The sequence below is a fragment of the Stenella coeruleoalba genome (assembly GCF_951394435.1).
Source record: "Stenella coeruleoalba genome assembly, chromosome: 14".
Taxonomy (NCBI): Eukaryota; Metazoa; Chordata; class Mammalia; order Artiodactyla; family Delphinidae; genus Stenella; species Stenella coeruleoalba.
In genome coordinates this window covers 26,724,028-26,744,277 of record NC_137160.1, presented here as the reverse complement: position 1 = coordinate 26,744,277, position 20,250 = coordinate 26,724,028, and the positions used below count along the sequence as shown (strand labels likewise).

Genomic DNA, 20,250 nt, shown 5'->3' with positions numbered 1-20,250 from the left:
AGCAAAAGCTGAGAGAGTTCAGCACCACCAAACCAGCTCTACAACAACTGCTAAAGGAACTTCTCTAGGCAAGAAACACAAGAGAAGGAAAAGACGTACAATAATGAACCCAAAACAATTAAGAAAATGGGAATAGGAACATACATATCGATAATTACCTTAAATGTAAATGGACTAAATGCTCCCACCAAAAGACACAGATTGGCTGAATGGATACAAAAACAAGACCCATATATTTGCTGTCTAAAAGAGACCCACTTCAGACCTAGAGACACATACAGACTGAAAGTAAGGGGATGGAAAAAGATATTTCATGCAAATGGAGATCAAAAGAAAGCTGGAGTAGCAATTCTCATATCAGACAAAATAGACTTTAAAATAAAGACTATTAGAAGAAACAAAGAAAGACACTACATAATGATCAAGGGATCAATCCAAGAAGAAGATATAACAATTGTAAATATTTATGCACCCAACATAGGAGCACCTCAATACATAAGGCAAATAGTAACAGCCATAAAAGCAGAAATCAACAGTAACACATTCATAGTAGGGGACTTTAACACCCCACTTTCACCCATGGACAGATCATCCAAAATGAAAATAAATAAGGAAACACAAGCTTTAAATGACACATTAAACAAGATGGACTTAACTTGATATTTATAGGCCACTCCATCCAAAAACAACAGAATACACATTTTTCTCAAGTGCTCATGGAACATTCTCCAGGAGAGATCATATCTTGGGTCACAAATCAAGCCTTGGTAAATTTAAGAAAACTGAAATTGTATCAAGTATCTTTTCCAACCACAACGCCATGAGACTAGATATTACAGGAAAAGATCTGTAAAATATACAAACACATGGAGGCTAAACAATACACTACTTAATAATGAAGTGATCACTGAAGAAATCAAAGAGGAAATAAAAAAATACCGAGAAACAAATGACAATGGAGACACAATGACCCAAAATCTATGGGATGCAGCAAAAGCAGTTCTAAGGGGGAAGTTTATAGCAATACAAGCCCACCTTAAGAAGCAGGAAACATCTCGAATAAACAATCTAACCTTGCACCTCAAGCAATTAGAGAAAGAAGAACATAAAAACCCCAAAGCTAGCAGAAGGAAAGAAATCATAAAAATCAGATCAGAAATAAATGAAAAAGAAATGAAGGAAACAATAGCAAAGATCAATAAAACTGAAAGCTGGTTCTTTGAGAAGATAAACAAAATAGGTAAACCACTAGCCAGACTCATCAAGAAAAAAAGGGAGAAGACTCAAATCAATAGAATTAGAAATGAAAAAGTGGAAGTAACAACTGACACTGCAGAAATAAAAAAGATCATGAGAGATTACTACAAGCAACTCTATGCCAATAAAATGGACAATCTGGAAGAAATGGACAAATTCTTAGAAATGCACAGCCTGCCAAGACTGAATCAGGAAGAAATAGAAAATATGAACAGACCAATCACAAGCACTGAAATTGAAACTGTGATTAAAAATCTTCCAACAAACAAAAGCCCAGGACCAGATGGCTTCACAGGCAAATTTTATCAAACATTTAGAGAAGAGCTAACACCTATCCTTCTCAAACTCTTCCAAAATATAGCAGAGGGAGGAACACTCCCAAATTCCTTCTACGAGGCCACCATCACCTTGATACCAAAACCAGACAAGGGTGTCACAAAGAAAGAAAACTACAGGCCAATATCACTGATGAACATAGATGCAAAAATCCTCAACAAAATAGTAGCAAACAGAATCCAACAGCACATTAAAAGGATCATACACCATGATCAAGTGGGGTTTATCCCAGGAATGCAAGGATTCTTCAATATACGCAAATCTATCAATGTGATAAACCATATTAACAAATTGAAGGAGAAAAACCATATGATCATCTCAATAGATGCAGAGAAAGCTTTTGACAAAATTCAACACCCATTTATGATAAAAACCCTGCAGAAAGTAGGCATAGAGGGAACTTTCCTCAACATAATAAAGGCCATACATGACAAGCCCACAGCCAACATCGTCCTCAATGGTGAAAAACTGAAAGCATTTCCACTAAGATCAGGAACAAGACAAGGTTGCCTACCCTCACCACTCTTATTCAACATAGTTTTGGAGTTTTAGCCACAGCAATCAGAAGAAAAGGAAATAAAAGGAATCCAAATCGGAAAAGAAGTAAAGCTGTCACTGTTTGCTGATGACATGATACTATACATAGAGAATCCTAAAGATGCTACCAGAAAACTACTAGAGCTAATCAATGAATCTGGTAAAGTAGCAGGATATAAAATTAATGCACAGAAATCTCTGGCATTCCTATATACCAATGATGAAAAATCTGAAAGTGAAATCAAGAAAACACTCCCATTTACCACTGCAACAAAAAGAATTAAATATCTAGGAATAAACCTACCTAAGGAGACAAAAGACCTGTATGCAGAAAATTATAAGACACTGATGAAAGAAATTAAAGATGAAACAGATGGAGAGATATACCATATTCTTGGATTGGAAGAATCAACATTGTGAAAATGACTCTACTACCCAAAGCAATCTACAGATTCAATGCAATCCCTATCAAATTACCACTGGCATTTTTCACAGAACTAGAACAAAAAATTTCACAATTTGTATGGAAACACAAAAGACCCTGAATAGCCAGAGCAATCTTGAGAACGAAAAACGGAGCTGGAGGAATCAGGCTCCCTGACTTCAGACTATACTACAAAGCTACAGTAATCAAGACAGTATGGTACTGGCACAAAAACAGAAAGATCAGTGGAACAGGACAGAAAGTCCAGAGATAAACCCACGCATATATGGACACCTTATCTTTGATAAAGGAGGCTTGCCACAACTAGAGAGAGCCCTCGCACAGAAACAAAGACCCAACCCAGCCAAAAATAAATATAAATAAATAAATAAATTTTGGGGAAAAAAAAGACATTTGTAAAAACTTTACCACAAAGAAAATTCTAGGCCCAAATGTCTTCACTAGGAAATGCTACCAAATATTTGAGGATTCATGATACCACTACTTCCCGCTCCCTATATAAGGCCAGCATTACTCTGATACTAAAAACAGACAAAGACAAAACAAGAAAACAACAGACCACTATCTCTCATGAACTTTAGCAAAACAAACCCAACAATAAATATAAAAGATAACAAATCATGACCAAGTGGGATCCATCTCCAGAATGAAAGGTTTTTTAATATTTGAAAGTCAATCAATGCAAATCATCATGTCAACAGACTAGTCAGTTCAAGACAGCAGGACAAAGATATGAAAGGCATCCAGATTAAAAAGGACAAAGTAAGACTGTCTTTATTCCTAAAATATTACTGCCTGTACAGAATATCCTATGTTTTGTAACAATGCTATTCGAACTACAAGACGCATTTAGTAAGGTTTCAAGATAGAACATACAAAAATCAACTATATTTCTATATAATACAACTAAAAATATAAAAAACAATACCACATGAGAAATATGAAACAATGGGATAAATCTGACATAAAGCATACAAGACCTATATACTGAAAACCACCAAACATACTGAAACCTAATTAACTAAATAGATATATATCATGTTCATGGATCAGAAGACTAAATATTGTGAACTCACCCTTAACTTATCTATAGATTCAACATTATACAAATCAAAAACCCAGATTTGTTTTCTAATTGACAAGCTGATTCTAAAATATGCAATGAAATGCAAAATATGTACAATTGTCAAAATAATTTTGAAAAAGAATGAAGTTAGAAGTCCCACATTACCCTGATTTCCAGACAGTGCAGTACTGACATAAATATAGACAAATCAATGGAACAAAGTTCAGAGATAAATCCACATATATATGGCCGACTGATTTTTGAAAAGAAGGTGCAAAGGCAATTCAATGAGGAAAATACAATCTTTTCACCAATGTGGCAGAACAACTCCATGACTGTTTGCCAAAAACAAAAATGAAGCTAAAACCCTGCTTCTTATCTCACACCATATACAAAAATTAACTTGAAGTAGATAACAGATCTAAGTATAAAATTAAACTACAGAACTTCTAAAGCAAGCAAGGAGAAAATTTTTCTGACCTTAGGTTAGGAAAAAATGTCTTAATATGATATCAAAAGCACAGTACATAAAAGAAAGCCTTGATAAACTGGCCTTAATCCAAGAACTTTTTCTCTTTGAAAGACACTATTAAGAGACTGAAAAGAGGAAATGGCAGAAAACATTAGCAAACTACAGATCTGATAACGGACTTACATCCATAATATATAAAGAACTATCAAAACTCAGTAATATGAAAAACAAACAACCCAGCTGAAAAATGGGCAAAAGTTTAAGCAGTCACTTCACCAAAGATGACACACAGATGGCAAATAAACACACAAGAAGATGCTCAATACAGTCATAACGGAAATGCAAATCAAATCCACAATGGGGTACCACCATATACCACTAGAATGTCTAAAATTTAAAAAACTAACCATACCAAACGTTGATGAGAATGTGGAGCAACTGGAACTCTCATATACTGCTAGTGGGAATATAAAAGAGTACAACCACTTTGGAAAACAGTTTGGTAATTTATTAAAAAATTAAGCATACACCTAGTATGTGACCAGGGATTCCACTCGTAAGTACTTACCCCAGGTAAATTAAAACATCAGTCCACACAGAGACCTGGACATGAATGTTCTTAGCAGCTTTATTTGCAAGAACCCCAAACCAGAAGGAACGCATAAACAAGTGAATTGATAAACTGTGGGATATCTGTACAATGGAATGCTATTCAGGAATAAAAATGAAAAAACTATTGGTACATGCAGCAACGTGGACAAATCTCAAAGCAAGCATACTGAATAAAAATAAGCTAGACAAAGGAAGCAGACACTTTATGATTCTATTCATACAAAATTCTAGAAAATCCAAAACAATCTGTAGCAGCAGAAAGCATACCAGTGTTTGACTGAGGATACAGTGAAAGAAAGAGATTAGGAAGATACATGAGAAAACTTTAGGTAGGACAGATATATTCATTATCTTATTATAATGATATTACAGGTGTATACTGGGTCAAAATGTACCAAACTGTACACTTTAAATATGGGCAGTTCTTATATCTCGATAAAACTGATAAAAACAAATAAGGAAAAATGCTACCTTCATTAGAATATGTAATACTTTAAATATGTATTTTCCCTAATTATATGAAAAACATAATTCCAATCAAAATCCAAACAGGATTTCTTTGTGTAATTTAAGGATGCTTTTATTCAAGTGAATATGGCAAACTGTAATAAGTCAAGAAAATTCTGAAACATAGGCCTAAGAGATATTAATGAATAACAGAAATCCAATAATTAAAATAGTTTTGTACTGGCCAATACTTTGATCAATGGCACAAATACCAGTTCAGAAATGACACTTGAGTACAAAAAATGTTTTAAATGATGGAGGCAGTGTCTTAAGCCCATGGGAGAGATTACTCATTAAGTGTTTGTGAGATTACTGACCAGCCTTCAGGTGGAAGGGTGGAGTAATGGGATCACCTATTCGCTACCCTAAAGTTTCTCCCCTATCCCCAATTTTTTCACATAGTTCCATTCTTTACCTTCATAGCGCTTAACACAATATGCAGTTCTTTACTGTCTCCCACTCTGGAAGTGCTCTGTTTACCATTTTAGATCTAGTATCTGACACACAGCCAGTATTTAATAAGTATTATATTGAATGAATTTGTGAAGGAATGCATGATGGAATAAAGAACTGCATGAATGGAAGGGGAAAAAAAAATGAAATCTTAAAAGTACCTGACAAAAAAACAAGTGAATGCTCATATAAAATCTCTGGGACTTTCTAAAACACATTAAAGACAGAAAACCAAAATGAAGAGACAGACTTGATGGAATAAAAATTTAAAGTTTCTGAATGAGAAAAATGTCACAATACAATCAGAAGGCAAACTGGGAAAATATATTTAGCACATGTAAACAGAGAAATTAATATCCTCAGTATATAATGAGCATTTATAAGTCAGTAAGAAAAAGATGAACCACAAAGGAAAAAAAACATTAAGTGACAATTCATAAAAAGTATTATAACAACCAATATAAGGATGAAGATAATAATTGATAATTATTGATAACTGATAATTCTTACAATAAATAAAAATCAAAACAATAAGATATCTTTTCAACTAGAAAACTAGTAAAGGCATTTTAAAAATAAGATTTAATATGATAAGCTTGGTAAGAAGACTGAGAAGTGGGCTTCCGATACACTACTGGCAGGAGAGTGAAATGACAACTAGGAGCGTAAAATCGTTTACTCCTCCTGGGAGGCATCTTGGTAATAAATAGTAAAAGTCTTAAAATTATATATTCTCTTTTATTCAGCATTTCAATTTCTAAGAGCTTAAGGAAAAAAACCCTGTCTAAACGAGCAAACAAAAGCTTCAAAAATGTTCATATCACAAGGTAAAACAGAAAGAGTGGCAACCATGTAGGCTATAATATTGGGTTGGCCAAAAAGTTCGTTTGGGTTTTTCCGTAAGATCTTATGGAACTTTTTGGCCAACCCAAGAGGAAAGAAAACAAACAAGCAAACAAACCAAAAAAACCGCTTAAATGATTAGTAATGTACCCACAATGGAACATCAAGTATCTAGGAAACATACCCTAAAATATTAATGGGCAAAGGGACATGACATATGCAACTTAATTCTCAAATGGTTCAAAAGGTTTCTGAAAATAGTAATCTCTTTCTCTCTATATACACACATGCACACACCAAAAATACCTACACATTAAAAGGGAATGTGACAAAACAAATATGGCAGAATGTTAACAACTAACACATTGTGCTACTGTGCAACTTCTTGCTAAGTTTGAAATTATTTCAAAGTAAGTTAAAAAGTAAAAGTTTACAGAGAAAAAAGTCCCATCACTCTTCATTGTCTCATTCCTCTCTACAGTAATACTCTTTTCAAACTGAAAAAAATGCTGAAGTATCTTTAAAGATCTAGGATATTTTTCACTCTACAGAGTGAAAATCATGATGTATATACACATCATTATGCAAAGAGTGATTTCAATCTTTTTAATGCATCAATAACAAAATCATCACCATAGGGTGGGATGTTGATGATTTTATTTTAATCTTTTCATTAACTGTATTTCCTAAATGTTAATAGGGGTGCATGGATGATATATGCAATTTTTTTAAACAGTGTTACAGGAAAAAAAGGGTACCTCATTTACTAATAATTAGTTTATATCATTTTCCTTAATTCTGACATATGCAATATGACATGAGAGATAATGCTTAAGAGTTTGGGCTCCAGAGTCAGAAAAACCTGGAAGTGAATTCTAGTTTTAAACTTAACAGCTGCATAACACAACTCTATCTACCCTACCACTTGCTCTGCGGTTTTACACAGACCTGGTTGCTCTTCAAGAAGTTCTAGGTAAGCAAAATGACATCACTAAGTGGATTTTACCCTTTCCTATGGACAATGAAATATGATCATGAAAAGCAAAAATAAAAGGAAACTACTCACCCTCTTGTCCCCAACACAAAGAATATTATAAAGATAAAAGGGCCACTAACTACAGTTTAGAAATAAGATTAAGTATAATTATTATGTTGGGATACACTTACCCATCTAAAATTAGACTTTCATAGGCAGCTTTTTTGTCACACACAGGACAAATCCAGGTGGGCTTCTTCTCATTCATTTGCAGATAAAGGGCAGCATCAAAGCACTGTAGATGTGTACAAGTCACTGCACGGCATGGGATTGTCAGCCTCATTTTTCCTAACTATAGGACAGGGAAGACAACATGGGAAATCATTTCAGAAAAGAGAACAAAGCCTCAAAAGTCATAAAAATGTGAAGAAGTCATACGAGACTAACAAAATGAAAAAGAAACGAAACTAAAACCAGTATTTATTTCCATCAAGATTGCTATATATTTTATTTGTATTCACTGAAGGACGTATAATTTTTAAAAGACCATCTCACTTTCTGAAAGTAGGTAAAACTTGTAAATTCACAGGTAGGAAAAGATATATATACAATGAAAACATGTCTCTTTCTCATCTCTTCCCCTATTTAGAGAGAACCACTGTTATCCATCTCTTGCATGTCCTTTCACAGATGTTCTATGCATAATCAAATGTGTATTTTAAAAAACATATCCCCAGATACGGTGGTGTGCAATTCACACAATTCTGTACTTACATTTAAACTGTCTCCAATCTCATCACGACAAATAATACTGCAATAAATAGCTATGGGATAAATTCCTAAAAGTAAACTTTTTGAGTCAAAGAAAAAGTGTATGATTTTTGTCACAATGACAAACTATCTTCCACAGAGGTTACCTACTGATTTACACATATACATGTATTAATGTGCTTGGTTCCCCTCGACCTTGTCAATATAGCGCTATTGAATCCTTTGACCGCTGCCAATCTGATAGGTGAAAAGTACCCCATTGTAGTTTTGGAATACACTTCTCTTATTATAAGTGAAGTTGAACTGCTGCTGCTGCTTTTTTTTCCTTTTTTTTTTTTTTTTACTTCTAAGGGTCATTTGTGTTTCCAAGAACTGTCTATTAACAACCTTTTCTCATTTTCCACTTGGTTATTTATCTTTGGTTACCTATATTAATCAGCCTCATGTATGTGATATGAATTGCAAATACATTTTTATATACTTTTTTTCACTTTTGTATAAGCGCATATGTTGATGTTTCAATATACTCTTATAACCTAGTACTGTGTTCAATTCTTATTCCAGTTGGTAGAGGAATACCAACATCAAGACATATACAGCATCCAGATTAGATCAGATCAAGTTTTTCTGTAGAGCCTTTTGAATCTCCCTGTATACTCCCTTTATAGAAAAGATCTCAGTTTATAACCAGCTCTCTTGTTCTGATAGAAAATCTGTTTCTCCGACTACACTCTAAGCCCCACAAGGTCTATGTCACTGTTCACCAGTGTAATCCAAGTGTCACAACACAGTACCAAGCACGCAGCCTATGCTCAGTATTTGTCAGCCAGATGGTAGAATGAATGGAGAAAGTGGGTAAGGGTCAAAGAGAAAGAAAAGGAAGAAGGAAAGACTTCTTTATTTGCACTATAAAGTCTAGAAGAAGTCACAGCTAAACTATAACACTGTTAACTCTGCCTGAGGGGTAGGATTTTTAGAATTTTCCTTTTTTTTTTCTTTTGGTTTATCTGTAATTTCTTTTTGCTAAAATGAACATTTGGTTATTTTATAATTTAAAAAGAAAATAATTATCCAACTCATCATTATAGCAGTAACTAATGCTTATATAGTTGTACCTACATGTTAAGGTATCATGTTGAATACTTTACATTAATCTTCGTGACACTTTACATTTTAACCTAACAACTACACTATACAGTTGATATATATTATCATCCCCATTTTATAATGAGGAAATAGGCAAAAAGAAGCTAACTAAATTGACTAACATTACAAAGTTAGAAAGTGGCAGAGTCAATATTTGAATACAGATGCTCTAACTCCAGAGTCCATACTACCTCTAAGTGTCTAGGACTCTAAAAGAGATTTTGGAAGTTACAGTGATTCATGCAAGTATGCAGCACAATTTAACTATTTAAGATGGAAAAAAAGTGAGAAAAGAATGTGAGGCAATTTCTCTTCTATGATATTTCCCTCTATATTTTCCCTTCCTTTAATAACAAATTATCCCTTAAGTAATGTAGAACCTTACAGCATGCTAAAGACGTTTATGTAAATTTCATACAATTCTCATAACAACCCCATGACTCCAAAAGGACTAGTATCTATATATCTACTTCTGAAATGAAGATGCTGAGGCTACAAGAGGCTAAAAACAATACAATCACTAAGATGCAGTTGCTAGAGCTATAACACAAATCCAAATATTTTTCAATTTCATAAAGACGTTCCTAGTTTTACATTATACATGGTGGTAGTTTTTGGTTTTACTTATCTACCATTTCCTACTTTGCTAAGAGTTTTTGTTCTATAGGAATGGATGTTGACCAAATATCTATTTAGCACCTAATGAGATGATCAGAGAATTTTTTTTTTCAATTATTATTATAGATAATTTCAACAGATTTTCTGATATAAAACTATACTTGCATTCCTAAGAGGCATCCCTTTGTTATCACATATTATCCTTGAAAAAGAGTACTGGATTCTACTGGCTAGTGTTTTATTTAGGAATTTTCCATCATTGTTTTTTTTACATAATCCATGTTTGTAAACAACCCAAATAATCACTAAAAACAGGTGAAAAAAATAAGCTGTACCATACCAATTCAACAAAATACCTAGAGTGGTTAAAATTAGATCTAGACATATTAATATATTTAAGATATACCATTAATTTAAAGACAGTAAACCACTGAACAGTATATATAGCACAATACAGTGCTATATAGATGATTATAGATGATAATATAGTGCATTATAGATGATTATAAACATATGATTATAGATGATTATAAACATATGATTATAAACAGTTAAATCTAGAAAGAAAGATATCATATTATTTAAAATGTTACTTCTGAATAGGTTTTAGTAATTTAAAATTTTCTCTTTTGTTTATTTGAACAACTGTATAATAAAGTAGGCATTATTTGTCAATTTTTTGGATTTGTTTCTTTAAAATAATGTTCTATCTAACTCAACCTACTACGGTTTTTTTAGGCAACCAGATCTCAAACTTTTGGCTTTAGAATCCCTTTACACTCTTCAAAATTGAGAACCTCCAAGAGCTTATATGTATGTAAGTTGTATTTACCAATATTTATTGTATTAGAAATGAAGAGACATTTTTAAAACACAAGAATACACAAGTACACATTCCATCAGCCATCAGAGTAATGACATCAGCCCCTGTCAGGTAACCCCTATCAAATATCACTGTCTACTCATGACAGAATGAGAGCAAGAAAGGGACAAACTGTGTCCTAGTATTATAAATAGTTTTGACTTTCTGGACCTCTTCAAAGAGTCTCAGGGATCCCCAGGTACCCTTGGGCCACAATTTGCAATCTGCTGCTTTTTTCTTTTTCTTCCTCTTCTATGCCATTCTCATCTCTCCTGTAACTGCTTTAGAATTTCCACAGCATAAAGAAACAAAAACATTCAGGACTACAAAAGTTGCTGATCCTAAATTTAATGCTACTCTAGTGTCTTACAAGAGCTAATGAACATTTCCCAAGTTAAAAAAGCATTTATTACTAACTGGCAAAATCTGACCGATTTCCTAATACTGATTATGTAATGTTAATAAAAAAAGATTTGAATGTGCTGAATTCTATTTAGTCAGATGATGGCACTGTTTTGAAATGTATTGATTTTATGAATAAAATGGTATCTAACACCGTAATGCAGCTTTTTTATTAATCAAATATTAAGCAGGTAGTATCCAAATTGATTTTTACTTCATTATAGACTAATTAGTATCTGTCTAAAGAAAGAGTAGGTATAAGCAAAAATGGCTCAAATCAGTGGTTCCAAACTATTTGTAGAAGCGGTACCTTTTTTTAAAAAATCTTGAGTCAGAATCAAACAAGACATAAAATCAAACCTGTTTTTCTTTTCTATCCTGGGGCACCCACCTAGCCTACCTCTGCAGGACAGTCCAAAATTCACTAGCTAATATCACTAAGATGGAACTCCTATGTAAAATTCAGATACTGTGTTCAAAAATTTAATTATACACACTCAATCAGATCCCTCTTTAACAGCTGTTGTAAAATTACCTTCCTTAGGTCCTAAGGACAGAGGTTTTGAACTGTGCTCTCACTATCCAGATTCATGTCTACTTCAAATCACTTTACAAACCATACTGTGAAATAGAAGATTTCTTCCACAACCTTAAGCTATCATTTTCTCTCATTTTTGCCTAATTAACCCATGGTTCACCACGTATCCTTCCAAACGCCTATGATCCTTTTTTTCTTCACCGTTTCCCATCACCACCCCAGATCCTGTGTTATTTCCACAGTCAGCTGGATACACTCCCTCCATTCTGCTATCTTCAACTGATACTAGTATTATCTCTGCCTCTAAAACTACTTTCATCATCTAACTTCTGTCATCTCTGTTAAATTTGATCAAAACACCTGTTTGGTTTTCTGATAACATAGATCACATCCTATAGTTAGCAACCCAATGTTAGGTTAACACTAGTATAGTCTGAAGAGTACCATTCACTCTTTTCTTAGAAAGTGCTCTGAAAAAATCAGGTAGGATGAATACTGAGGAAAGCTCAAAAGATAGTCTCAGAAACAGATCTGTTTTCACTTGTAAGCAGAGAAAGAAAACATTTAATGAACTTAAAACAGAATTTTGTTACTTCATTTCTTCAAATCATTGAAATGTTAGTTTTCTTAAAACTGTCAGTTTTATTAAAATTGACACATGTGAAAGGAACTATTCCCTATTCTTATATAGAAGAAATCCTGACGATGCCAATATACCACTTTCACTATTTTGAATGTCCAAGAATCCAATAGTTTGGTTATTGTTTTGTTTTGGTTGTTGTCATGTAGAACAGCACAGTGTTTGAAGGAAAAAATGGAAAAAAAAATTAAAAACCAGTTCCAAGACAGTAAGACTTACAGAAAATGGAACTGTGCAAACTGTACAACTCCTTAGGTAAATTGTGTAGAAGCGCTTTCTTCCTGATAGAATAGTCTGACATACTAAAACAAAAAGGTGACGTGAGTTCCCTTCCCAAATAGTGGTTGTGCTTAGAATATAGCCGGCAATGAACATTTGCTGAATATACTAGAGTTAAATCATAAGAAACTTCCAATATCCAAATTGTTTTTGATGAACAAAATGGCAATTTCATGTGTTCCAATTTAATATCAATCTTAACATGAGAAGGAGGAAAAGGTACTGTGAAGAAATGAACTCAAATGAACTCATGCCCAGCTTGTGAGTAGAGGAGGTCCCAAGCCCCTCTAGGGCCCCTGCCACCACCTCAGGGCATTAATGTCCTCCTGCAGACCTTCTCTGTGTTTCATAAACACACGTTTATCCCAATTTCATGTTAAGTCTATCCCTTTCCAATAAAAGTAAGTTAAAGTTAATGATAATAGATAATAAAGCTTTAGAAAGAAAGATATCTGCTTTCCCAAATAGAGAGGTAGACTTATAATCAGGATATTTATATTTTTGGTCCAATGTGGCAATATGGTACACTGTCTTATAAGAGAACTGGAATAATGTCAGAAGACCAAAATTTAAATCCTTGTTCTACTACAAACTAACTGTGTGATTTGGGTTAGCCAACCCCTTTCAGTCTCAGGTTCCTCATCTGAAAATGGGAACAATTCCATACAGGCTTGCTAATTAGACAATATAAGGAGCACATAATAGGAACTTAACAAATTATTCCCTTCTCTGACACAATTCTCTTTCCATTTAAAAAACTGTATGTTTCTCACAATGGTAGCTGGTCACCAAATGCCTCCCCCCGGCAACTACATTATAAATTCCTAATTCCATACTTTTCTCATAAAGTTCCTCTCATCTGCAAAGGGTCCCCTCCAAGAGTAGTGATTTTAAAGAAGCCTTCATCCACTATTCCTGACCTCGCCTATCAATTAGCATTTATTAGGTCCTAATAACTTTACTGTTATTTTTCAATACCGTTTATATTGATAAAAGGAGCCAACTCTCTAGATATGTTCAGTATTAGCTGTGGATTATCGATAATTAACTGTGACAGATTATTCTGAACCTAAAACTCTCTTTCCTTTTTGATGCAATATCCCTTTACATCTCTTCTTGCTTAGTCATTGCCTGAAGAATGTTTGCATTCTTTGGAATTATAATGCTTAACCATGAAGATCCCCGAATGGGAAAACGAAAAAAGTTCAAAATTCCATAATATACCATTCATTCACATACTTACTTTTATAGGAAAATTAGTAATTTATAAAAAGTAAGATGCCCCAGAATGTTTTGTTGCTTTACTTACAGGGCACATCAAGGACACCCGAAGGCTAGTGGTAGCAATTTCACTATCAGGATCCGCAGTAAGTTTTTCTTTAACTTTAGGAGGGAAAATCAATAATAAAAACACAGTTTAAAAAATTAATTGTGACATATGAATAGAATTATAGAAATATATATATCATCTTATATAAAGTTTGCCAAACACTTCAAACAGATCAAGAAACTACAAAAACAAAACAAAACAAACAAAATGTTAAGTATTAATGTACTAAAAACACAACCATACTTCCAGTATTAGGTTAAAGAATTACAAACTCTAGATGACATGTTTAATTGAATTTTTAAATTTTCTTTTTAAAAGTAAAATTGCAGGTGAGGAAGAGTTTCAAAGCAGAAAGCTGTTTAAGACTTAAGAACAATACAACAATTAGGAAAGGAACTTGGAAGGCAGCTATCCTCTGAGCTTCAACGCTTTTCTAAAACACATTCATGACTGTTTTAATTTGGGAGTACTGGTAATTTCCAACAATTGTTAAATTTGTAAACAGAAAAGGTAAAATATTCTTATACTTCCTTTAACTATTGAAAACTACTATGGATGTGGGAATGTCTGTGATCTTAATCATCATGTAATGTATACAAGTTATTGTCTATCTATACAAGCTAATGAAGACATACACCACCTTCAGATGCCTAATTCTCAACACCACAATAGCGAGAACAGGACTGTAAGTAGAGACAGTGGAACCTGAGTGGGGTAAAAAAAAAACTATGGAAGAGCTTCCATGGCTTTCAGCTCTAGGCAGGAAGATCAATACTGTACTGTCTGAAATGAGAAATGGCTTGAGTATAAGAAACAAAATACCATTTCAACAGCCCTACTTGGTTCCCTTTTCAACCTATAGATCCTCTTCTCCTTTCTGGTTCATTCAGTGATATGAACTGGGAGAAAAATATTCTCTTTCTCCCCCAAAAAATGTCCTGTTCAATTAACTTCAATTACTGAACTGAATTATTTACAGTTTGGGTTAAGACTTTTTTTTCTCTACCTATTATTATACAGTATGAAAGCAAAGTACAAAATAAAACATCTCAGAAGGCAAATATTATTGTTGATGGATATCAACATTTCTTTTGCAAAAAGACCTTTTTTAGTTAGAAGTTTTTAAATGTACATCACACTACACACCGCAGGTTTTGAAGACTTGCATTCCTAATCTCAAGTCAACGTAGGCATCAAAACTGCCATCAACCGACATTTACCTAAATAACTTATGAAAAGGTGAAAAATCAGATTAGCTGAGATTTAAAATTAATCCTCTTGGGAGTGGTTTCTGAGAGAAGGGCTTTTCAATTCATAGGGCTCCATTCTTAGAGTATTTTTAATTCACAATTCATTTTAGGTTTCTAATAATTGTTCCCAAATTGTTCCTGTATGGAGATATATGTGAAGCTTTTTAAATTTCCATTTAAAGCATCTCATATGCTCAGTCTTACAAACATTACTTACTTAGTGCTCTGGAATGATCAGGGTTTCTAATACCTTTCATTTTTAATCTCTGTAATAACATGGCTGATGTGAGCTGTCGTACAAGATATACAGACATGGAGTAATTCTACAAAGAAAGATAATCTGTATTAAAGATGAGAGATAATAGTCTACTTACATAAAACACTTGTCTAAGAAGCTCTGGTTTCTAAAAATAACATTCAAAATAACTTCCACAGGACAGTCAATGACTGGGAAGGGAACAAAATCAACTCAGCTACTTTAGGGAAGATGAACACTTCATCATCTCAGTGATTGAGATATTTCTCAATCACTTATAACTTTAAAACATCTATGTGAAAGATAAAATGGCTCAGATCAGTGGTTTTCAAACTGTGTTTCTAACTTAGCAAAACTGGTGCTTTAGGGGCCACCATGGTATAAATGAAAATGCACTCTCCCGTTCCCACTTCTAACTAGAATTTTCTGTTTTTATGTAATGGGGCTCTCATAATATATTCATTGAAAAATGAGATCCACTGCAGAAACAAACTTCAAACACCTGTGGTCTAAATTAACACTTCACATACAGAGTTCCACAGTTCTAATTCTGGCAGACACTTGCTACATGGCCTTAGGCAAATCACTCGTATGAACCCAAAATCAGCTTTCTTTTGAGAAAAAAATTTGACAATTAATTCCTGTTCCCAAACGGGCATTTTACTAGGGAAGGGGAAGCTACTACAGTATATAAGACACATGAAGAAACTATAAAAATCAAAAAGACAAGGCCAGAAAATAATAGCATCCAATCCCATATTCTCTTAGATCTGGCACAAAGGAACTTTCATTAGCTATTTATAAAGCTACGAAGAGATGATATACAATTTTACCTAAATGCTAAAAACCTACTTTATCATTTCATTACATTCATTCATTCAATCAATTCTACAATAAACAAAATACTTTTAATAGTTGCCAAACCAAATACTTTAAATATCACTTTTAATGTCCTGTAACAGTCCTTGCAAATATCTGAATACCCACTATAGTGTGCAAATTTAAGTCAATTAATCATTATAATTACAAGGAAAGAATATTATTCCCATTATATGACAAAAAAACCCCCACACCTGTCAGGCCTTCAATGTCTGCAATCTTTTACTCAAAAAAATCTGTAAGTTCATAATCATTTCAAAAAGATATACTACTCTTCTGTTCAAATTCCTCTCACTAAGCTTTAAATCATTAATACTTGCTCAGTTAACAATGTCCCTTATATTTGCATATAACACCCATTCTCGAGATTTTATTTATTCTTTATAATAAGCAGGCCTCAGGGAATTAATCAATTTGGCCAAAATCAAACAATTTGCCAACTTGGGACTAAACCAAGATTTCCCAAATCCTTATCCAGTGCTTTACCACTGTACATTCAGTTCACACAAATAAAGAATATTAGGGATCAGTGTCTTATGATAAAAAAGTTAGAGTAAAAATTCAGAAATGAGAGCTCAAGAGAACAATCATTAAAGAGATCCTAATGTCTGTACAGTCAATACAAAAATATTCTTTATATCCAGCTCTGCAATTACCTTGGTGGTAAAACCAAATGATTCTGGCTACAAACATGACTCAACTTCTCCATCCACAAATAGGAATACTATCCTTTATTTCTATGAAACAGCAACATTAAAGCTGATGTTCAGAAGTTAACTGAAATCTCTTGCTATTCTATTATTTCAGTTATATAAACAAGCAGTTCTAAAATGGAAATCCCTTGTTGTATTAATCAGTATCTCATAATTGACAAAATGCATTTTGAGACTAAGCATCAGCAGAAACCCAGGTTCATCAACCTAAAAATACAGGGGAAATAATATAAATCTAAGTAAATATTTTCATATGGATGCCCGCGTTATTTGAAGTATCAGCTATTCATATAAAGGCTGGAACAGATTATTTCTAATCACAACATGAGTACATTTAACCAAATGTTAATCTTCTCCAAAGCCTGAGAAAGCTTTCTTTGTTCCTCTTCAAAAATTACCCCAAATTCCCAGTTTCTTAAAATACTACTTAAACACAATTGTGATTAACCATTAACTTAAGAAATACTGTAATGATACTTACTTCCTTTCTAAGAAAATAAAGAGATGATACTCAGGAAACCTTAAAGTTTTAACCTTGAAAATCTCTACATCTCTACCCTGAACTGAAAATTACTGCTTTTTGGGGTTACAAACAGAAAACTGAATGAGCTGGAGCTAGTAGCCTAAGAAAAAAACAAAGTAAATCAACACCTAGTGGGAACACTTTCATGCTACCCAGAGAAAAGAATCTTTACCTTTCCAATTTCTGACGCCCAAGAAATGGAAATCTGGTTTGGCACAGCTGAGGATAATCTAACTAAAGATGTAATATTCAAAGGGCGTCCAGGGCGCTTCTGCTCAATCCCATTTTTAGGTGGTGGTGCATAGCCCTATAACCAAGAAAGAAAAATAATTTTAAATTCTCCGTAGAGGAGCAAACATTTTCTCCAAGATGAGTACAGTATCTTGCCTAATTTCAGTCACACTTAATTACTTTTATTTTATCCTGGAAATCACATAGTCCTCACCCTAAAGTCACCAATCCAAAAGAGGAAAATGACCTTTTAAAAATGTTACAAAATATTTCACAAATCCAGAAAAATACAACAAAAAATCCATGTTCCATTAAAATTAAAGATGCTGAGATCTTGCCATATTGACTATGAATTTTTTTCCTTTTTTTAAACAATAAAGTTGCACGTCTTTACACGGATTCATCTTAGGAGCTCTAATTCATTCAAATACTAGGGGCGAGAGAGGGAAAACGAACTCTGGAAATTAAAAAAAAAAGCAAATCAGTGAATTTCAAAGGAATTATTAAAATCTTCTGAGTGATAAAAAAAGCTCTCCACTGTCTTCTCTCCGAGTAGAACAGAGATTGCCATCTTTAAAACCAGGTCACGTTAACAAAGAAGAATAACCAATATTTCAATTGGCATTGAATTAGCTTGACAGCTATAATAAAATCGCTACTTATATATTTTTCTATTTTTTCTAGTAATTAAGTATTTGTTTTAAATAGTAAACAGTCTCACTTTTGATTTCACAGTACATCCAATTCTCAATTACCACAGGACTTTTCAGTTTCTGATTTTCAAAACCAATACATTTTTTAGAAAATTAAAATTTCTTAGCTGAGAAAACATCTACATATTGAAAAGCACACACCATATTTCATTGAATCTAAGATGCCAATGATGCAATTTATGTACCACTGAGAAGGAAAAAACAGTAAGTTAATGATACAACCTAATGTACTTTTTTTTCCTGCATACATATCAAGAAAACATAAGCAAAATGAACTGGCTAACATATTCCTTTAGGATATACAGAAGAATCTCTTGAATCGTTTTCTCACTGTCATCAATGCATGTTTTCCACATGATACTCTCCTATATGCCACCAAGAGCTCAAGATAAAAATAATTCTTAAGGGCTTCCCTGGTGGCGCAGTGGTTGAGAGTCCGCCTGCCGGTGCAGGGGACACGGGTTCGTGCCCTGGTCCGGGAAGATCTCACATGCCGCGGAGCGGCTGGGCCCGTGAGCCATGGCCACTGAGCCTGCGCGTCCGGAGCCTGTGCTCCGCAACGGGAGAGACCACAGCAGTGAGAGGCCCGCGTACCGCAAAAAAAAAAAAAAAAAAAAAACCTTCTTAAAATTATATTCTACTCCACAAATATCTCTCAGATTTCCTTGCAAGTCACTGACACCCTTAGACTAACTACAAGTGTTAATGCTGACACACCCTGGATATTAAGAGAACAAAAATTTCAAATAACAGCCAGGATTCACGAACCTTCCTCAAAATGTTCCCAAGTCATTTGTTGACTGAAAAACCGATAAAGGGCAGTTAACCAGTCATGCCATGGGAATAATAACATCAGGGTTGTACAAGTGCAGGCAACAACAATATATTACAGCTGCCACCTGATCATCAGAAACTGTTAAGACACCTCTAGATTTTAAAGATGTCAAAAATATGCACCTTGGTAACAATGAGATACAGTTTTGGTGGCATCACACGGCAGAGCCCAGGAAAACAGTCTTTCACACTAGGGAACACCTTTCGCTGCCTTGTAGGAGGTAGGATAGTAATTTTTTTTTTTTTTTTTTTTTGCGGTACGCGGGCCTCTCACTGTTGTGGCCTCTCCTGTTGCGGAGCACAGGCTCTGGACGCGCAGGCTCAGCAGCCATGGCTCACGGGCCCAGTCGCTCCGCGGCACATGGGATCTTCCCAGACCGGGGCACGAATCCGTGTCCCATGCATCGGCAGGCGGACTCTCAACCACTGCGCCACCAGGGAAGCCCGGATAGTAATTATTAAGTGTGAATTCCCATGATAACGTGTAATCTACAATGTGCAACAAGACTTTGAAAATCATTGAGAACTGTCTAAGCAGAGGAATAGAAGACAAAGAGAAGAACGTAAATAACTTTCGTTACACTATGGAAAAGGGAAATTGTGTGTGTGCGTGTGTAAAGGAGGATTATGCCCATCTAAAGTTGTTCAAGTGAAATAAAACAAAGAAGCAAACTCATAAGAAAGTCCTCTTATAAAGACTAGGAAATTGGTTCAATGAGCAACACACACAAGAAATATCAACACCAATATCTGGGTAATTG

General features: G+C 34.1%; 1 protein-coding gene across 17 annotated transcripts in view; it reads right to left on the bottom strand.

Moving 5' to 3' along the window:
- Nucleotides 1-20,250, bottom strand: part of PIAS2 (protein inhibitor of activated STAT 2) — a 98,471-nt gene that overhangs the window by 31,324 nt on the left and 46,897 nt on the right. For all 17 annotated transcript variants that reach the window (XR_013831303.1, XR_013831304.1, XM_079942518.1 and 14 more), the window contains exons 6-9: nucleotides 17,884-18,018; nucleotides 15,558-15,663; nucleotides 14,070-14,143; nucleotides 7,696-7,856 (exon numbers count right to left, since the gene is read on the bottom strand). Coding sequence is in view for 15 of the 17 variants with exons in the window: in XM_079942518.1 (XP_079798644.1) it covers nucleotides 7,696-7,856; nucleotides 14,070-14,143; nucleotides 15,558-15,663; nucleotides 17,884-18,018 (476 nt within the window). In the remaining 2 variants the exon portion in view is untranslated. The remainder of the gene's footprint in view (nucleotides 1-7,695; nucleotides 7,857-14,069; nucleotides 14,144-15,557; nucleotides 15,664-17,883; nucleotides 18,019-20,250) is intronic.